Source organism: Emydura macquarii, unplaced genomic scaffold, assembly GCF_026122565.2.
Source record: "Emydura macquarii macquarii isolate MOO-44397 ecotype Brisbane River unplaced genomic scaffold, CSIRO-AGI_Emac_v2 contig_1876, whole genome shotgun sequence".
Classification (NCBI taxonomy): Eukaryota; Metazoa; Chordata; order Testudines; family Chelidae; genus Emydura; species Emydura macquarii.
Window position 1 is genome coordinate 16,057,932 of NW_027132013.1, and position 15,637 is coordinate 16,073,568.

General features: G+C 42.4%; 1 protein-coding gene across 8 annotated transcripts in view; it reads right to left on the reverse strand.

Annotated features, from left to right (window-relative positions):
- PLEKHH1 (pleckstrin homology, MyTH4 and FERM domain containing H1) overlaps positions 1-15,637 on the reverse strand; it is a 75,855-nt gene that overhangs the window by 28,985 nt on the left and 31,233 nt on the right. For 7 of the 8 annotated variants that reach the window (XM_067557775.1, XM_067557776.1, XM_067557778.1 and 4 more), the window contains 9 exons: positions 14,370-15,382; positions 11,290-11,368; positions 9,945-10,036; positions 9,090-9,240; positions 7,838-7,977; positions 6,401-6,511; positions 2,953-3,039; positions 1,770-1,931; positions 497-577 (listed from right to left, as the gene is read on the reverse strand). In XM_067557775.1, coding sequence (XP_067413876.1) covers positions 497-577; positions 1,770-1,931; positions 2,953-3,039; positions 6,401-6,511; positions 7,838-7,977; positions 9,090-9,240; positions 9,945-10,036; positions 11,290-11,368; positions 14,370-15,382 — 1,916 coding nt within the window. The remainder of the gene's footprint in view (positions 1-496; positions 578-1,769; positions 1,932-2,952; positions 3,040-6,400; positions 6,512-7,837; positions 7,978-9,089; positions 9,241-9,944; positions 10,037-11,289; positions 11,369-14,369; positions 15,383-15,637) is intronic. The other variant, XM_067557777.1, reaches the window with a different exon arrangement.

Here is a 15,637-nt window from a genome sequence, read left to right on the forward strand (position 1 = left end):
CATAGACCTCCATCCCTTGTTATATTGAGCACACATATCTACAATTCAAAGGAACGCATGTTTGGGATGAGCTTCCACAGACAGAAGAGTGTAACAGTGATTAGAAAACTGCCTCCCTCTCCCCATGTTATTAATGTTTATTATATTGTGGCAGCATCCACAATGTGCAAGGTGCCACACACACGTATAGAAAGACACAGTCCCTGCCACAGCTTCCAAGTTAAAAAAATACATAGACAAAGGGAGTGAGAGAGAGATGAGTGGTGTGATCTGGGAGACAGCGGGCACGTGCTTTGTTTGTTATGTCTCTTTGGTATTTTTAAATACTATTCATGTATTGGTTGTATTTATAGTAGGAGATGTAGGCATTTTTTCACACTGGGAGGTACTAGTTGGGCTGAAGTGAGGGAGAGGATGGGATTGTTGGAGAAAGAAGGGGTAGTAGGGAAAGGGAGAGAGAAACTGCAGGAGACATAGCTGAAGGAACACAAAGTACCTTGTCCTCATGATTTCGATAGTAGTAAAAGGTTTTCCCAATCAGCGCACACCAAACCAACTTAGAGTGACCATGCTTCACCTATAGGAAGGACAAAAGAATGAAAGATTTTAACCCAGGGATGGATCCTACTGCATTGCCAGCAGTAATTACTGGGATTTTTTCTTTCCATTCGAATCTCTTGTTGGAAAGTTCTCTATACTAGTTGTTCTGAGCTAGTGTAAACTCTCTTTCATGATCTCTGCAAAGATGCAGGGAAACATTTTCAAAAGTACCTAAGACACTTAGATGCTTTTGAAAATTGGATCTAGGTGCCTAAATAACTGAAGGTATGTTTATACTGCACAGAAAAATCTGTGGTACTTGGGCTCAGGCTACAGGGCTAAAAATAGCAGCGTAGACATACCACTCAGGCTTGAGCATGGACTCTAAAACCCAGCAAGGTGGGAGGGCCATGGAGCCTGGGCTCCAGCCCAAGCAGAGATGTAATTTAGTGTTCTAAAATGTGATATTCAAAATACATTAATAAAAAGTTTAAATAATAAACAAAATTCAGCACACCAAAGCAGACCAATGGACTGTTTTGTCTAGTGACCTTTCCCCTGCTACACAGAAAGAAACCAATGGCCCATGTAGCCTTGTGACCTATATCCTATTGGACGTGAGCAAACTACAGAGCAGCCAAACTTTTGTCTTCACTTGGACATTGGCCAGTGCTGCATGAAGGGTCCCATAATGCATCTTGCACAGTACTGTTCTATAGGAGAGAGAAAAATTCTTTCCTGACCCCAAGTAGTGATCATCTTTTGTCCTGAAGCATGAGAATCCATAGTTCCTGGAATTTTATCCTAACATAACTACCGATGCTATTCTTATGTGAATAAGTGTCCAGTCCCCTTTGAAATCTTACTAGGTGATTTCTTTGATAATATCCTACAGCAACAAGTTCCACAGATTAATTATACGTGACAATAAAGAAACATTTACTTTAATAGCTGTAAAATGTTTTGTCTTGTTCTTGCACTGTACTATTGGAGAGCGTCAATGTGTCCTGACAGGCTGCTCTGTCATTATATATAATGATCACATCCTCTTTCCCTGCTCCTTTGAATTTTAGGAGTCCACCTCTCCTCTGCCTTTCTGTAGCCCCCAAGTTTCCAGGGAGAATTAAACCACACACTTCTTGCAGGCACTCAGTATACAAAACCACAGGGCTGTTGTCTGTCAGGCAATGGGGTACGGAGGGAGACCGACTGTGGCAGAGTCACTTTACCTTGGTGAGCCAGCCTTTCACAGTGGGTTTGGCATCACTCTGAGGGACAGCAGCTGAGCTGCTCACCTGCACCTTGAGGACACTCTGCAGGACACGGATCCATTCCTCTAGGATGTTGGGGGAATCTGCTGTCAGGAAGTAGGTCCTCTTTTCAGTGATGAGCTGGAGGGAAAGGAGGCAGGGAAAGTCACAGTCTGATCACTTGTGAGCTCCCCTTCAGATATTGAGTTGTATGTTCACATGGTATTTTTGTAAGAATAGAGGAGTTAACCCCTGTGTCCTAGCCACATTCAAACTCAAATAGTTACATTCTGCATCTGTAAATTCCCTCCCAGGTTTTTGCTGGATACTATATTCTTCTTCGTTTTCTCTCCTGTTCTGCACTGTTGGTTAAGACTATTAAGTCACTGCAATATGTCACTATAGAGGTGGTTGCATTTTAATGATGGGTGAAGTAGTCTCTCTCTCTTTATTTACACATCCATATTTACAGCCAATTTTTGCCCTCTGCCCTCAATAGTTTCCAAAGTGCTTTGGGGTCCTTTGAGATGAAAGGTTTTCCATGAATACAAGATATTAATTAACACAGTCATTTCAGTGTGTGAAGGGCAGAAGGGAGCTCACTCTATGCCAATCCATACCACTTCGACTCAGAATGCAAGGGAGGCTTTAATATCTCATCCACTTTGCAAAATAAGTCCCCTGGCATTGATTGATGCCTTGCTCTAGGACAAGTGATGGGCCAACTTCAAATGGTTTGGAGACTCAGTTTTGAGATGCACCCAAAATTGTAGATGATTCTCCAAAGCTTGTGAGAATGGTATCCCCTGCTTTTGGATCGGTCAGAAGCAACACGATAACAGTCTTTCTTACAGAGTCTCCATCTTTCTTAACTACGTGCTGGCTGCACAGAGGGAACTGCAAGGGAGGAAAAATTATTTGAACTTCTTTAAACATCAGAAAGCTGGGTTTGAGCTTTAGGTTACATATCCGATCTTTGCTCATTTTTATACAAAACTGACTTCTTCCCCACTGAAATGCAAGGCAAATAAAAGCCAGGAAAGTTAATATCAATCTGTCATGACCAAGTACACCATCCAGACTGAAATAACTCCTCTCCCACCCACCCCTGTTTACATTCTTGAGTATGAGGTTATGTGCAATGTCAAAAGGCAATGCTTACCTGAAATGTCTGGGACCCTTCACCCCTGACGATCTGGCAAGAAGAATTCAGTTCAACCTGCCCCTGAGGCTTGCGGATAACATCGCTCTGCGGAGAGAAAGGTAATACTCTCAAAAGGATCAACGCTAGCTTCACCAGCCAGCTAGAAGTATGGAGTATGGACACATGCCTGGACGCGTCTTAGGCAACATGGGGCTGCCACCCTAAGGACAGACTGAGAGGTGCCTTTTCTGCCAGGCTAGTGAGAACTTAGCTCCCAGGGACCTGATGTACAGCACACCCATAAGCACAGGCAATATGCTAATGAAGAATGTGTGGAGATGGAAGAGCAGGATGCTTTTTTAAAAAAACTGTTTCTTTGTTTAGGAAGTTTTAACAAATTTACAAACCATAGCCATATAAATACCAGAGACAATACAACAATCATTAAAACAGTGAACATTTGTTTAGAGAAACATATACAGTAATAGCAATCAGATCTCTCTGTTTAACAGGATGTTAATATGTTACAGAGTGAGCATCTTCATACTGTCCATACGTCATGTCATTTTAGTGTTTTGTTTTGGCTTTATTTTTTGGAGTGAAATGTCTGATTACAATCATTTAACAGACCAGGTACATCTTGCAGATATTAATAGTCAAAAAAATTGGATTTTTTGCAGGTGAATGTACTTTGTCTGAATATTGAATAAATGGTAACTAAACATCTAAGTATCTATTTTTCCTCTGTCTGTTTTGCTGGGTATGTAATCGGTGCATTAATTTTTCTATAACAACTCCCATAGGTTTTTTGAACAGTTCGACCAGAGTTGGACTGATTTTCCCCCTCAGTGAGCAGCTATCAGTAGCAGAGCATCTACTAGCAGATGAGAGTAATTCTTCATTTCCTTTTATGTGATCATTTCCATGAGGAAGCCCCCAGGAGGATTATCAAAAGTGAATCAATGAGTGGTCTGCAGGGCTGGCCTTTATGCTATCTTCAGGATTTCTTAGACTGTGCATTTTTAAGGGTGCATCCTTACATAGGTATGGAAATCCATGAAAGACTAAGAAACTAATTACTCGTTAGCTGACTGGTTTACAAGTGCATTCTTTAGTAGTGATATTGATAAGCACCAGTTATCCTTGGCTGGCTGGTGCTTCGTAGTCATAGAAATGGATAATTTTCTTTTCTTTTTTTACCTTTAAAGCAGTATGTAATTTGAGCCAAATGGGTATCCTTCAGAAATTGGAAACCCAGCCCAAATGAAGCCCATAGAAAAGAAAATGAAAGAACAGTAGGTAAAATGTAAGAGAGAAATTAGGAGTGCAAAGTGGGAATTGAAGTGCAAATAGCCAAAACATAGACACAAATAATGAGATTTGATTTTTTTTTCTTTCTTTTTTTTTTTTTTTTTTAAAGCAGCAGAAGTAGGAAGCCTGTGTGGGAACTGTTGAGTCTGTTAGACTACCAGAGAGTAAAGAGAAAAGTTCAGAAGAATAAGGACACTGTAGAGAAGCTAAGTAATTTCCTTTCCGTAGAGGATGTTCCTCAGATCTACTCTTTTGACGTGTTTAAAATGAGATCCTGGAACAAAGTGAAAAATTTAGGAGCAACAAGTCATTAGGTGCAGATAGGATTGATCCAAGGGTTCTGAAGAAATTTAAGAATGAACTGGGTGAGCTGCTAAAGAAGTTATGCAATCTCTCATCAAAATCAGTTCTTTGACAGAGGACTGAAGAATAGCAAATATTGTACCTATCTTAAAGGCACTAGAAATGGATCTAGGAATTACAAAAGAGTAAGACTTCCTGGTACTCAAGTAAAATTGGTTGAAACCATATTTAAAAAACAGAATTATTAACACCTCAAAAATGTGATATGGTAGAGACTAATTAGCATCACTTCTGTAAAGAAAGAGAGACAATTTTTTTATTTTCTTATCTGTTGTTTGAACAGCTTCACAAAATAGTGGATAAAAGAGAATATTTGCTCGATGTGTAGCAATGCCAAAAGGAAAAAAAAAGATGCATAAGGAAAGTAATAGAAAAGAACACAAAGTATTATAATGCCATTATAGAGATCAATGGTGCACCCTCACCTGAAATAAGGCATTTAGTTCTCCCATAGCATATAAACATAAATGTGAATAAGGGTCAGAGATGAGCAACACAAATTATTAGGGGTTTCGGAAAACTTCCATGTGAGGAGAAAATAAAAACACTGCAACTGTTTAGAGAGGAATATAAATAGAAGAATGAATGATATAGAGATGATGAATTGGGTGCTCCTGTTTACACTTCACTGAATATCTCTTTTTACATTAACTTGAATGACAACAAATTTAAAATTGATAAAAGGAATTTATTTTTACCCAATTCATAATTAATCTGCCATTAAATGTCAGTGTGGTCAAAAACTTCGTAAGATTTTAAAAAGGATGAGGGTTTATGGATAATGAAAATTACCTTAGGTAGGATAAAATAATAGATTTAAACTCACTCGTGTTTCAAGTTATAAGCCACCACAAGCTGTGAGAGTGAGGAAGAAACATCCCCTATGAGGGGATAGCTGTCCACTATAGGGTTTCCTGCATGCACATGCACACTCACATCCCACCCTGTGATGAATCTGGTGTTGGCCTCCTTTGTAGCTAGGATACTGGACTAGAGTGTCCTGTAAACTGATGTGGTAATGCTTACATTTCAAGGAAATCTCATGAAAGAAAACGTTAACATTGCACAGTTAAGCAGTTAAAACTCAAGACGTATGAAAATTCAAGTTCAACTAGCAACCACAAATCAGCCCCTTGTGTGTATATATTGCAGTATGCTTTAAATGATCACATAACAGTAGGTGGAAAAAACTGTGTATGCTATTGTGTTATTTGAGAAACAGTATATGACCATGCAATTGAAGATTGAATTGTATGTTTGTACAAGGGGAAGAGTTAAGGGTCTGTGACCAGTCCTAACTTTTTAACTTCTTGACATCTGAGTGCCTACACCTGCATGCCCTTAATGTTGCACTAGCATTTATTTTTGTATTTGCTTTCATATTACAGCAAGGTTAATGTGAGGATAAACACATTTTTTTGCTTTCAGTGGTCGTTGTGTTGTCAGTCAACAGGTCTCAGGCCAGATCCTAGTGGACAAGTGACAAGTTGTCACTTCACAAACCCCCCACTATATAGGGCTCCTCTGTCTTAACAGAGAAGCCAATGATTGAAAGGAGACTCCCCTCATCTTGGGGGGGGTCATACCTGAAGCATGAGGCACATTGGCAGGATAGCGTGGGGCAAGCCTGCACTGCTGCTGCTCATGCTGTCTCTGTTATGAGAATAAACAGAGGACTTCAATTACCAAGGCCATCAGTGCGGCACCTTTCACCAGTTAATGAAACTAACTCAGACTTCAAGCAGCTTCTCCCTGTGTCTGGTACTGGTGTTAGTGTTTGCTTCTGACTCACCGGAGACTTGTAGTACATGATTTGTCCATTTCTCAGAACAAACCAACGTCTCTTCCATGTCTTCACCTGACTGCCCATTTTCAGCAAATAGCCTGATTTCTCTATGGGTTCCTAGAGGATAAAAGATAGGTGGATTATCCTATGCACAAGCAGAAAGCAACTGAGAAGTATTCACACCAAGGGCTGCCATCTGCCAGGGCTCCTGCATTCCCCATCTTCTCTCCAACTTAGATTGCCAGCTGACAGGGCCCACATCACTGCATAACTTTGAGAATCTGCTACTGTCCAAGTATGTGCAAGTACCATGGTGGATGTGTGGGGCAGTGAAGAAGGTACCAGAAGAAAGGACTGGTTATGCTTTCACAGCTTGCCTGAGTCACTGAAAATAATTATTTTCCCCCACAATATGCTAAGCACTCCTCAAACATAAATGAGGTAAGGGTTAGCTCTAAGCAGCAGTAACTCTCAAGCTTCTTGCATGTATACTCCTTTACTTTCAAGAATAAGAGAGTAAACGGGTGAAGGGATGGGTAAATAATGGATTCACGTGAGAAATTCATAGATTTTTAAGGCCATAAGAGAAGACTATGATCATCTAGTCTGGCCTCTTGAATAACACACAGGTCACAGAATTTGACCAACTGTTCCTACATGAAGTCTATAATTTGTGGCTGAGCTGAAGAGAGGGGAGTTTAAACAAAATACACCTCATGCCACTGAGCTATATGTTTCACCCTTTGTCCTTACCCTTGCTGCTAGGCAAGAGAAACTTGGTGTCTGCACAGCAGTATTATTTCTCATTGATGCAACACACTGTAGCTGTGCTTGCAGAATTAAGCGCATACCAACTATGATAAAATAAATAGTACTTGGTATTTATATAACTTTTCATTTGGAGATCTCAAAGCTCTTTACAGAGGTGTGCAGTTATCATTATCCCCATTTTATAAAGGAGGAAACTGAGGCACAGAGAGGTTAAGCAACTTGCTCAATATCATACAAGTCAGTGACCAAGTTAGTGACGGAACTTGGGTCTTGTGACTCCTGCTCTGTTACTCTAATCACTAGACCAAAAAGGCTTCCCTGTTTCCAAATTAAGAACTTTTTGTTTCTTTACAAATGGATGAGGTCACAACCATCTCCTAAAGAAGAGTGGGATGTGCATAAAAATGGTATGGATAATCAAACTTTATGTTGATGGCTACGGGGTCATGAAGGACTATATCCCCAGTGCTCAGCACTACACAGTTGGCCAAGTATGTTATGGAGGGTTCCACCTTCCTATGAAATATCAGACAGTGGCTACTGCCAGAAACCAGCTGGATCAACAGTCTGATTTGGCCTAGCAGATCCTACGTACTATAGCTTTGCCACTCCCCTTTCAGGGTCAGTGCTGTGTCCACATCCCAAACTGAAGTTCAAGGGGGCATAACTTACACTGCAGACTCCACCATCAGTGGAATAGGAAGATGTCCGCTGCAGCTTGTGCTCTGGCTCTGAATAGTCACCATCCAGGGAGTAGGCATCAGGTGGGATGGCATAATCACTCTCTGAGCTCAGCGAGGACATAGAGACACCTGCCAATAATTAAGGGACAATGGAAATCCATTGTGCTCAGGATCTATGTGCGGGTGTGAGATCTGTAACTTGCACGCTGAGTCTGCATTCTCTGAAAAAGCCTCCAATTCAAGCTACTTGGTTCAATGTGAACAAAATCAGAAAAAACAATCTGATATTGTTCATAATCTTGAACATCCAAACCCCATCACCAAGGCCTGTGAACCCATTCTTCTGGAAGCATGAGAGGGGGAAGGAATTCTAATGAATTGGGGCTATCTGAACACAACAGATACTCACTACCTAACCCACACATGAGAAGTTTAACTAATAGAGCTCAAGAATCTCTGCTGTCAAACCACAAGCCTCTACCACTTGAGCTAAAGGAGAACCCTAATCATCTGTTACCAGTAGTGCAGCTTCACTTTCTGTAATCCTTCTGCCTCTAGATTCCAGTGGCACACAGACACATTAGTCAGAACAGCACAAGAGGAGACAATTTTAAACCATAAAATGGAATTCAGGTTATTGATCACTACTTGCAATGACCGTGCTGCTTTATGGATCCAGTCTAACTTTTCTAAAGTCAGTTCTCATGCTCATGGGTTTAATCTTCACTATACTGACCAGGATGCAACTTATCTGATGCTCCAAAGGCAGAAAAGAATTGTGCATCTTTTTAGGTGCCATTTGGCTTCTGGTAAAGAATTTACCAGCTTGTGACAGAGCTCACAGGAGCAAACAACAAGTTGATTGACATGAGTTGGCACTAGCATGGCTAACAGATAGCCTGGAAGGAAGGTGTTTCTTTTAGCATACAACTAAGTGGGAAGCTCATGATTCCAAGGATCTACATGTTGCAATCATTTGGCTGTAACAAACAAAAGGGCAGATCCCCAAACTGGTCCTGGTGTCAGAGTTCCACTGTAGACTAAGAAATATTCTAGAAGACTGATTTCTACTGAACAGTGGTTGGCAGCCCAGGTCTGTCTGCTCTCCCCAAATTACTGAGAGGTTTCCTAATTAACATCAGCAGGGCTTTGGAGCAGTGTCCCCACTTTACGTAGATATGCCTTGTCTCACTTTTAGCATCAGGATTCCAGCTATTCAACAGGAATGTCTTCCACCTTACCTCGTTTCACTGCACGAGGGCTGCCTGGCATGCTGGTCTTTCTGATCTCAGATCCACCATTGGAGGTCCTGAAGCTGGCATGGGAGCTGCAGTCATCATCAGAGCCTGAAGACTCATCTAAGAAAGGAACGTTGCTGATCTGGGTGGCTTTCTGGAAAACAAGCCTCCAAGATCAGAATGTGAGGAAGAAGGATCTCCAACACAGACATGCTACAATTCATAAAGAGACAGTACAAACAGAACAGGCCAGTCTTCAAAGCTAACTAGGCCCTCACACCATCATCCTAAGGTTTTCAACTCTCTTACCTCATTCTCCAGGCACTCTCCGGGCTGTGTTCCCCTCTAGGTCCCATATTCCTGAGTCACCCCGGGTTCTATCTTTCTAGGGTTCTGCAAACCCAAGCTTTCATCTTGGACTCCCAAGATCCATCTTCTATTTCATTCTCATTCACTTTCCAGCCTCCCAGACCTTGCTAGACTCCATCATACCCATCTTTCTGGAGCTTCCCAAGAACTCCCTGGTCTCAAACAAGTACCAAGTTCCATCATCCCAGAATGAGGATCTGTAGCCTCAGTAGACTGAACTGATGTAAGTTTCATTTTATGCAAATTAGATGGTGCCCTCAGGTACCTAACAAGTTGCCAGTATTGCCCTCAGTTTGGCAACGATAAAATAGTTTTAAATATATCTATTACTACCATGTGTATGTGTGTCTGTGTGGCATCTGTTACGCCACAGGTCTCCCTGGCATTCACAAGCCCTCTCATCTGCTCAGTGTTGTCCCTTGTTACTTTCAACATGGTGGCAACCCTCCTCATTATTTCCTTAACGGAAAAGGTGAAGTGAACCCTTACCCCCTTCAGCGTGGTGTAGACTGGCACTGTGACATTTCTGTAGATGAGGCAAGTGAATGGCCCAGAAGCTGAATTTGATGGAAAATTCGAAACTAGGAAATTGAGAGAGACAACAAAGACACTGGTGAAAACCAACAGATTTTAATGGAGGGAAGTGGTGGGGAGGCACTACTGTAGCAATAGGGAACCTCAACAAGATGAACTAGTGAGAAAGATGTACTGTCCTCCTGGAAGACTTGATCTTGCAAAGATGGGGGAGGGGGTTGTTAATTTTGTAGAGTTCTTGGAGATGACTGCAGTGTCTCTTCCATTGCGCCTCACCAACCCCTGCATTCTCCCAAGGTGATGGCAGCCAGGCACAATGAACCATAGTGAGCAGCAGTACCAGGAAATTTTAGCATTCTGGTGGAGAAGTGCATGACCAGCCATGACTTAACTGAACTAGACTGAGACTGTCTGGCCATCTTACTAATTGATCAAACAAGAAAGGAATTCCATTGCTCCCCAGTTTTTGGGCCATCGCTAGCCTAGATCTGTTCAACCCCTGTAGCCACATAAGGTCCACTTATCCAGGTTCCCACACACCACAGAGCTGCCAGCCAGAGCACCATGCCCAAGGAAGTCAGTGCTAGAGGGCCATGGCAGATAATTAATTCCCTAATTGCCCTCCCCATCTTCATTTTGGAAGGTTCCATGCCTAACTCCCTCTGCCATGTTGGTAGGTCACCAAAGGTTGTGGGAGCTCATAAATAGGGGGAAGATGATGGTGGTGTTACCACAACCTGAAATCGGATCACAGGGAGGTAGGCAACAGCAAGGTATGCAGAGAAGTGTTTTGTCTTAAGTGGGGAAGGAGGTAAATGGGCCCCCCATAGAAGTTACTTAACACAGAGGCCAAAAAAATCTAGGTTTGGTCCTTCAGGATATGTCTATGCTGCATTTGGGGGCAAGCCTCTGAGCTCAGGTCCACAGACTTGTGCCAGCGTGGTTCATGGGTTCACGCTAGTGTGCTAAAAATAGCAGTGTAAACATTGCTTTGACATTGCAACTCCAGCTGGAGTTTGGGCTCTCAAGCCCACTCCCGCCCCCAGGCTTGAGAGCCCAAGCAACATCTACAGAGTTATTTTTAGTGCGCTAACTCAAACCTTGCTTAGCACAAGTCTGGGACTTGGGCCGCATAGACATACCCATATAGGTCCAGGTATCTTCCTCAACCTGCTGACAGCCAGGGTGAGCTTTGATTTGAAAACAGGCAAGAAAAGGAGAAAATATGAACAGCCAGAGGCTAATGTCTTATAGCCTCAGCCTAAGCTCCCTCTATGGATGGATCTTATCTTGAACTTACTCCGGCTGGGAGAGTCACTCCCGAGGGCCACTTCAGACAGCCTCATGCCAGACTTGGCCACAGCATAGATCCGACTCTCCTGGAACAATAGCATTGTGTAGGGCAACAGTTAGACAAAGCAACAGAATATAAAAATCAAATTGTAAGTCAACTGGATTGTTTCACTTGTTCAGATCTAATGGCTTCGCACTCCCTTCTGCCTGGCTGGCAGCAGCATTCATGAAAGAACGGATCTCTAAGGAAAATCCGGACCATTCCACCGCATAGCGGTTGGAAGGGAGCTGTAGTGGGGGTATCCAGTCCCACGCCCTGAGTCACAGACGAATTGCAAGTGAGTACTACAGAGATCACATCCCCAAACTGGGACATCTACACTCAATCATCAATTTAAAATTACAATTTTAGAAATGCTAGTTTTATTGCTATGAACAATTCATTAAAATATACTAAAAAGGTCTAAAGTGATGCAGTAGGTAGAAATGATACAGCAAATGGGTAACATATAGGAGGCATCATATACATATACAAGCGCATAGAGAACAATGGGGTAGGTGGATAAAAGCCGGGTAACTTGAGGTCTAATGACAACCATTGAGTAGGAGGTGAGAATGGGTGATCAAGAGGTAAATTGCTTTGATCACCCATTCTCACCTCCTACTCAATGGTTGTCATTAGACCTCAAGTACCCGGCTTTTATCCACCTACTCCATTGTTCTCCACGTACTTGAATATGTATATGATGCCTCCTATATGTTACCCATTTGCTGTATCATTTCTACCTACTGCATCTGAGGAAGTGAGCTGAGGCTCACGAAAGCTTATGCCTGCTGAAATTAAATTTGTTAGTCTTTAAAGTGCCACAGAACTCTCGTTGTTTTTGCTGTATACAGACTAACATGGCTACCCCACTGGAACAAATGACATAAATTCCATGGAAAAATATCTGACACTAATGCAATATTAAACTTGAAAAATCAAGCAGTCAAAGGTGGGCAAAAGCAGAGTTAAGGTTGAAAGATAATCCTTAATTCTGTACCCTCATGCTTTTTCCTTAAAAAAAGCTCTCTCTATTAAACATTGTCAAATAATATGTAATAGAATATTACACATAAATGAAACTATATGAAAATAGCATTAAGGTTGGAAAGTCAAGCACTCAAAATTGAGGATATGCCAGAATTCAGGTTGACCTGTGTTATGGATAATAATAGAGTCTTTAATTACATGAGCACATGCTACTTTTTCCAAAGGACCCCACATTCAGTGCACAGGACAAACAGTGCTCTTTGAATGAGTAGCTATTCAACAGTTTGGTTCCTCCTCGTTGTTCGTTGGGTGGCCAGATGCCTTATTTAAGATCACAGTTCAAATCTGGCTTTGAAGACAGAGTTATTAAATTCCTTATGGAATTTCTATGGCATTCATCACTACAGTATCAGAGTGCTTCACAAAATTTAATTAATTCATCTTCACAACACCCTTGTGAGAGGAGCAGGTGATTTTATCCCCATTTTACAAGTAGGAACTGAGACAGAGAGAGATTAAGGTAAAAAGCATCCACTAATTTTGGGAGCCCAATTTGAGACATTTAGGACCTGATTTTTCAGAGAGTGTAGCATTATAGATCACTTTATATGTTCAAAGCACTGCTCCCATTGACTTTAGTTGCAGCTATCAGTGCTGAGCATTTTTGCAAATCAGACTGCAGGGCACCCAACTCAAGTTGGGTACCCAGAAAATGAGGAATGCACAGTGATCACCTGTGAAAAGTTAGGTTTAAGTGACTCGATTAGCATCACAAAGGAACTCTATGGCAAAGGCAGGGATAGAATCCAATTCTCCAGGGCAGCATTCAACGGTGTTAGCTACGAGACCGTCCTTTCTTCTCCTCATTTGTCACACACCTCCCAAATTCTGCAACAAATCAGGCAGGAGTCCTACAAACAACAGCCTACTTCACAATACAACTCTGATTCATCCCCAGAGCAGGTCCATCCTATACACTTGATGTGGCAGGGATCCTGTAGAAAAAATTGTATGTGATCATTTAAGTACTACAAGCTGGGGGTGTGATTCCCAGCTCATGTACACATATTGATGCTAGTTCAATGAGAGCTAGTGTGAGTTGTACACAGGAGCTGGGAATTACACTCCTTGCTCATAGTATAGACAGTCAACTATATCATAAAGCACATGCACAAGGGGGCCAAATTAAGGTTGCACAGGCAACCTTAATTCTGACATTTCCTAACTTTTGAGGGCTTGACTTTCCAACCTTACAATTTTTCTTTTAATGTAGTTTTTGTGTATAATTTCCTGGGGTTTTTAAAAAGCAAACTGAATAAACACCCACATGGTTCATCAGCAGGGTTGGAACATTTAGATCCCCCACACAGACTTCTACCACTTAATTAATGGACTCTACCACTAATTAGTGGACTCTACCACTAAATTAATGGAGTAACTGGTAGTAATAGTTGTTAACTGTTGTGGGCTAGACACTAGAAGGGGATGAGACACATGCTTTGCCAGTGCCACATTTTACTGTTGTTGATAGCAGAGACTTTGGAATCTTGGGTTCCTTTTCAGATTTTGGAGGGAAGTGTGCTTTAGTGGTGACAGATCCTTCTGACCCGATCTCCTACAGTTTGTCCAAGTGCTATTTCTCCCCTTCCCTCCTATCTAGCTTGTAATTTCACATGGGGACAGAATTAAGGATGAACCTTCAACTGTAGGTTTGCATTTCTTGACTTTTGAGTTCGATCTCTCAACATTAATGTTTCTTTAGTGGGAATTTTTTCCAGGGAATCTTTTGTTTGTTTGTTTGTTTGTTTTTTAAAGAAAGGAAAAGAATAAAAATTGCCAATGTGACCAGTATGTTCCATTATCTGGAACTATTTGACTTGATGACTTAAGAAGGCAGCCATCTTTAACTAGGGTTGCCAGGAGCCAAACAGCCCAGACCAAGGTTACCATAAGCCTTCACTTAGGCAACCCAAGCCCAACCATTAGACAGAGGTATCCAAGTACTGATGAAAGATGAGCAGAACAGTATATGTAGTACCATCTGCATTTCTTACCCAGGATGGGAATCTGTGCAGTGGTGGAGTGGGAGGTTTGCCTCCTGGGTCTAGTGGTCCAGCTTCAGAACTCCCAGCTTCATTTTTGCCTGAACCAGGATGCTGATCAATCTCCTCACCCATCCCAGCCTCTTCCCCCACTGGGCATCCTTCCGTCTCCATCTTTTCCAGAAGCTCATCATCATCAATGTCTGTCTCTTCCACTTGTGCAGGGCAAAGTGCTGAGGCTGTTATGGGCTGGAAGGTGCCAATCTCTATGCTCATTACATGATGAAAGCGATCAGCACCTGGCTGGGGTTGGCTGTAATGTCTCTTTGCTAGCTGGATACTGTCTCTTGGAGTGCTGGGTGTCCGGATTTTTGGAAGAGTCATACTATTGCCTAGGCCACATTCCCTCTCTGGAAATCCTGGCTGTGCTGAAGTGACGGATGATGGCAAATCCAGTGTTGGCTCTTCAGTTAGGAGACAACCATCAGGGGTACTCATTATCTCTCCTGAGGATGAGGAGTCCAGCCTGTGGGAGCGGAACTTGGCACTCAGCTCATCTGAGGAGTTGCCCAGCTCTGATGCCATCTGATCTGAGGAGCTGAGAGAGCTCTGGTTTCTCCCCAAGGAAGACTGGAAAGCCAGGGCTTCAAGGACACAAGTGGACTCAGCTGGGGGGTCCAGCAATGTGGAATCAGGGCATCCTGAGCTGGCGTCAGAGATTACAGTAGGGAATGTTTCTTTCTCTACAGAGAGTTTCCAGTTTGATGGGTCAGGGATGACCCCCACCATGTTCTGGGAGGGCGATGATTTATTGGCTTCATCTGCAATGGAGGATTCATCAGCAAGGATCATGCTTGCTGTAGAGGGAACACCTTTAGCAGATCTTCCCTGACACTCCTGTTTGACACCCATCCCAAGGAGCACAGAATTCTGGTCTGGTTTCTCAAGCAAGGGTGACAATAGCACTCTGGGTACCACAGGGTTATAGTTCCAAAGAGATTCAATGGGAGGGATGGTTGTCAGATCTACAAAGGGGGGAAAAGGTTGGTTAGGACATTGAAATGTTTTTTGTCCAAAGTGTTATGTGTTAGGACGAGTTCCTGTCTGGTGTATTTCAGCCATTGGGTAGGTCTTCACTGCATGTGGAAGCAAGCCTGCCAGCGCAGGTCCACTACTTAACATTAGCAGGTCTAGCATTAGCATACTAAGAATAACTGTGCAGATGCTGTGGCTCAGACTCTCAAGCCCAAATTCCCTTCTTTATTTAAGGTCTCTATAGT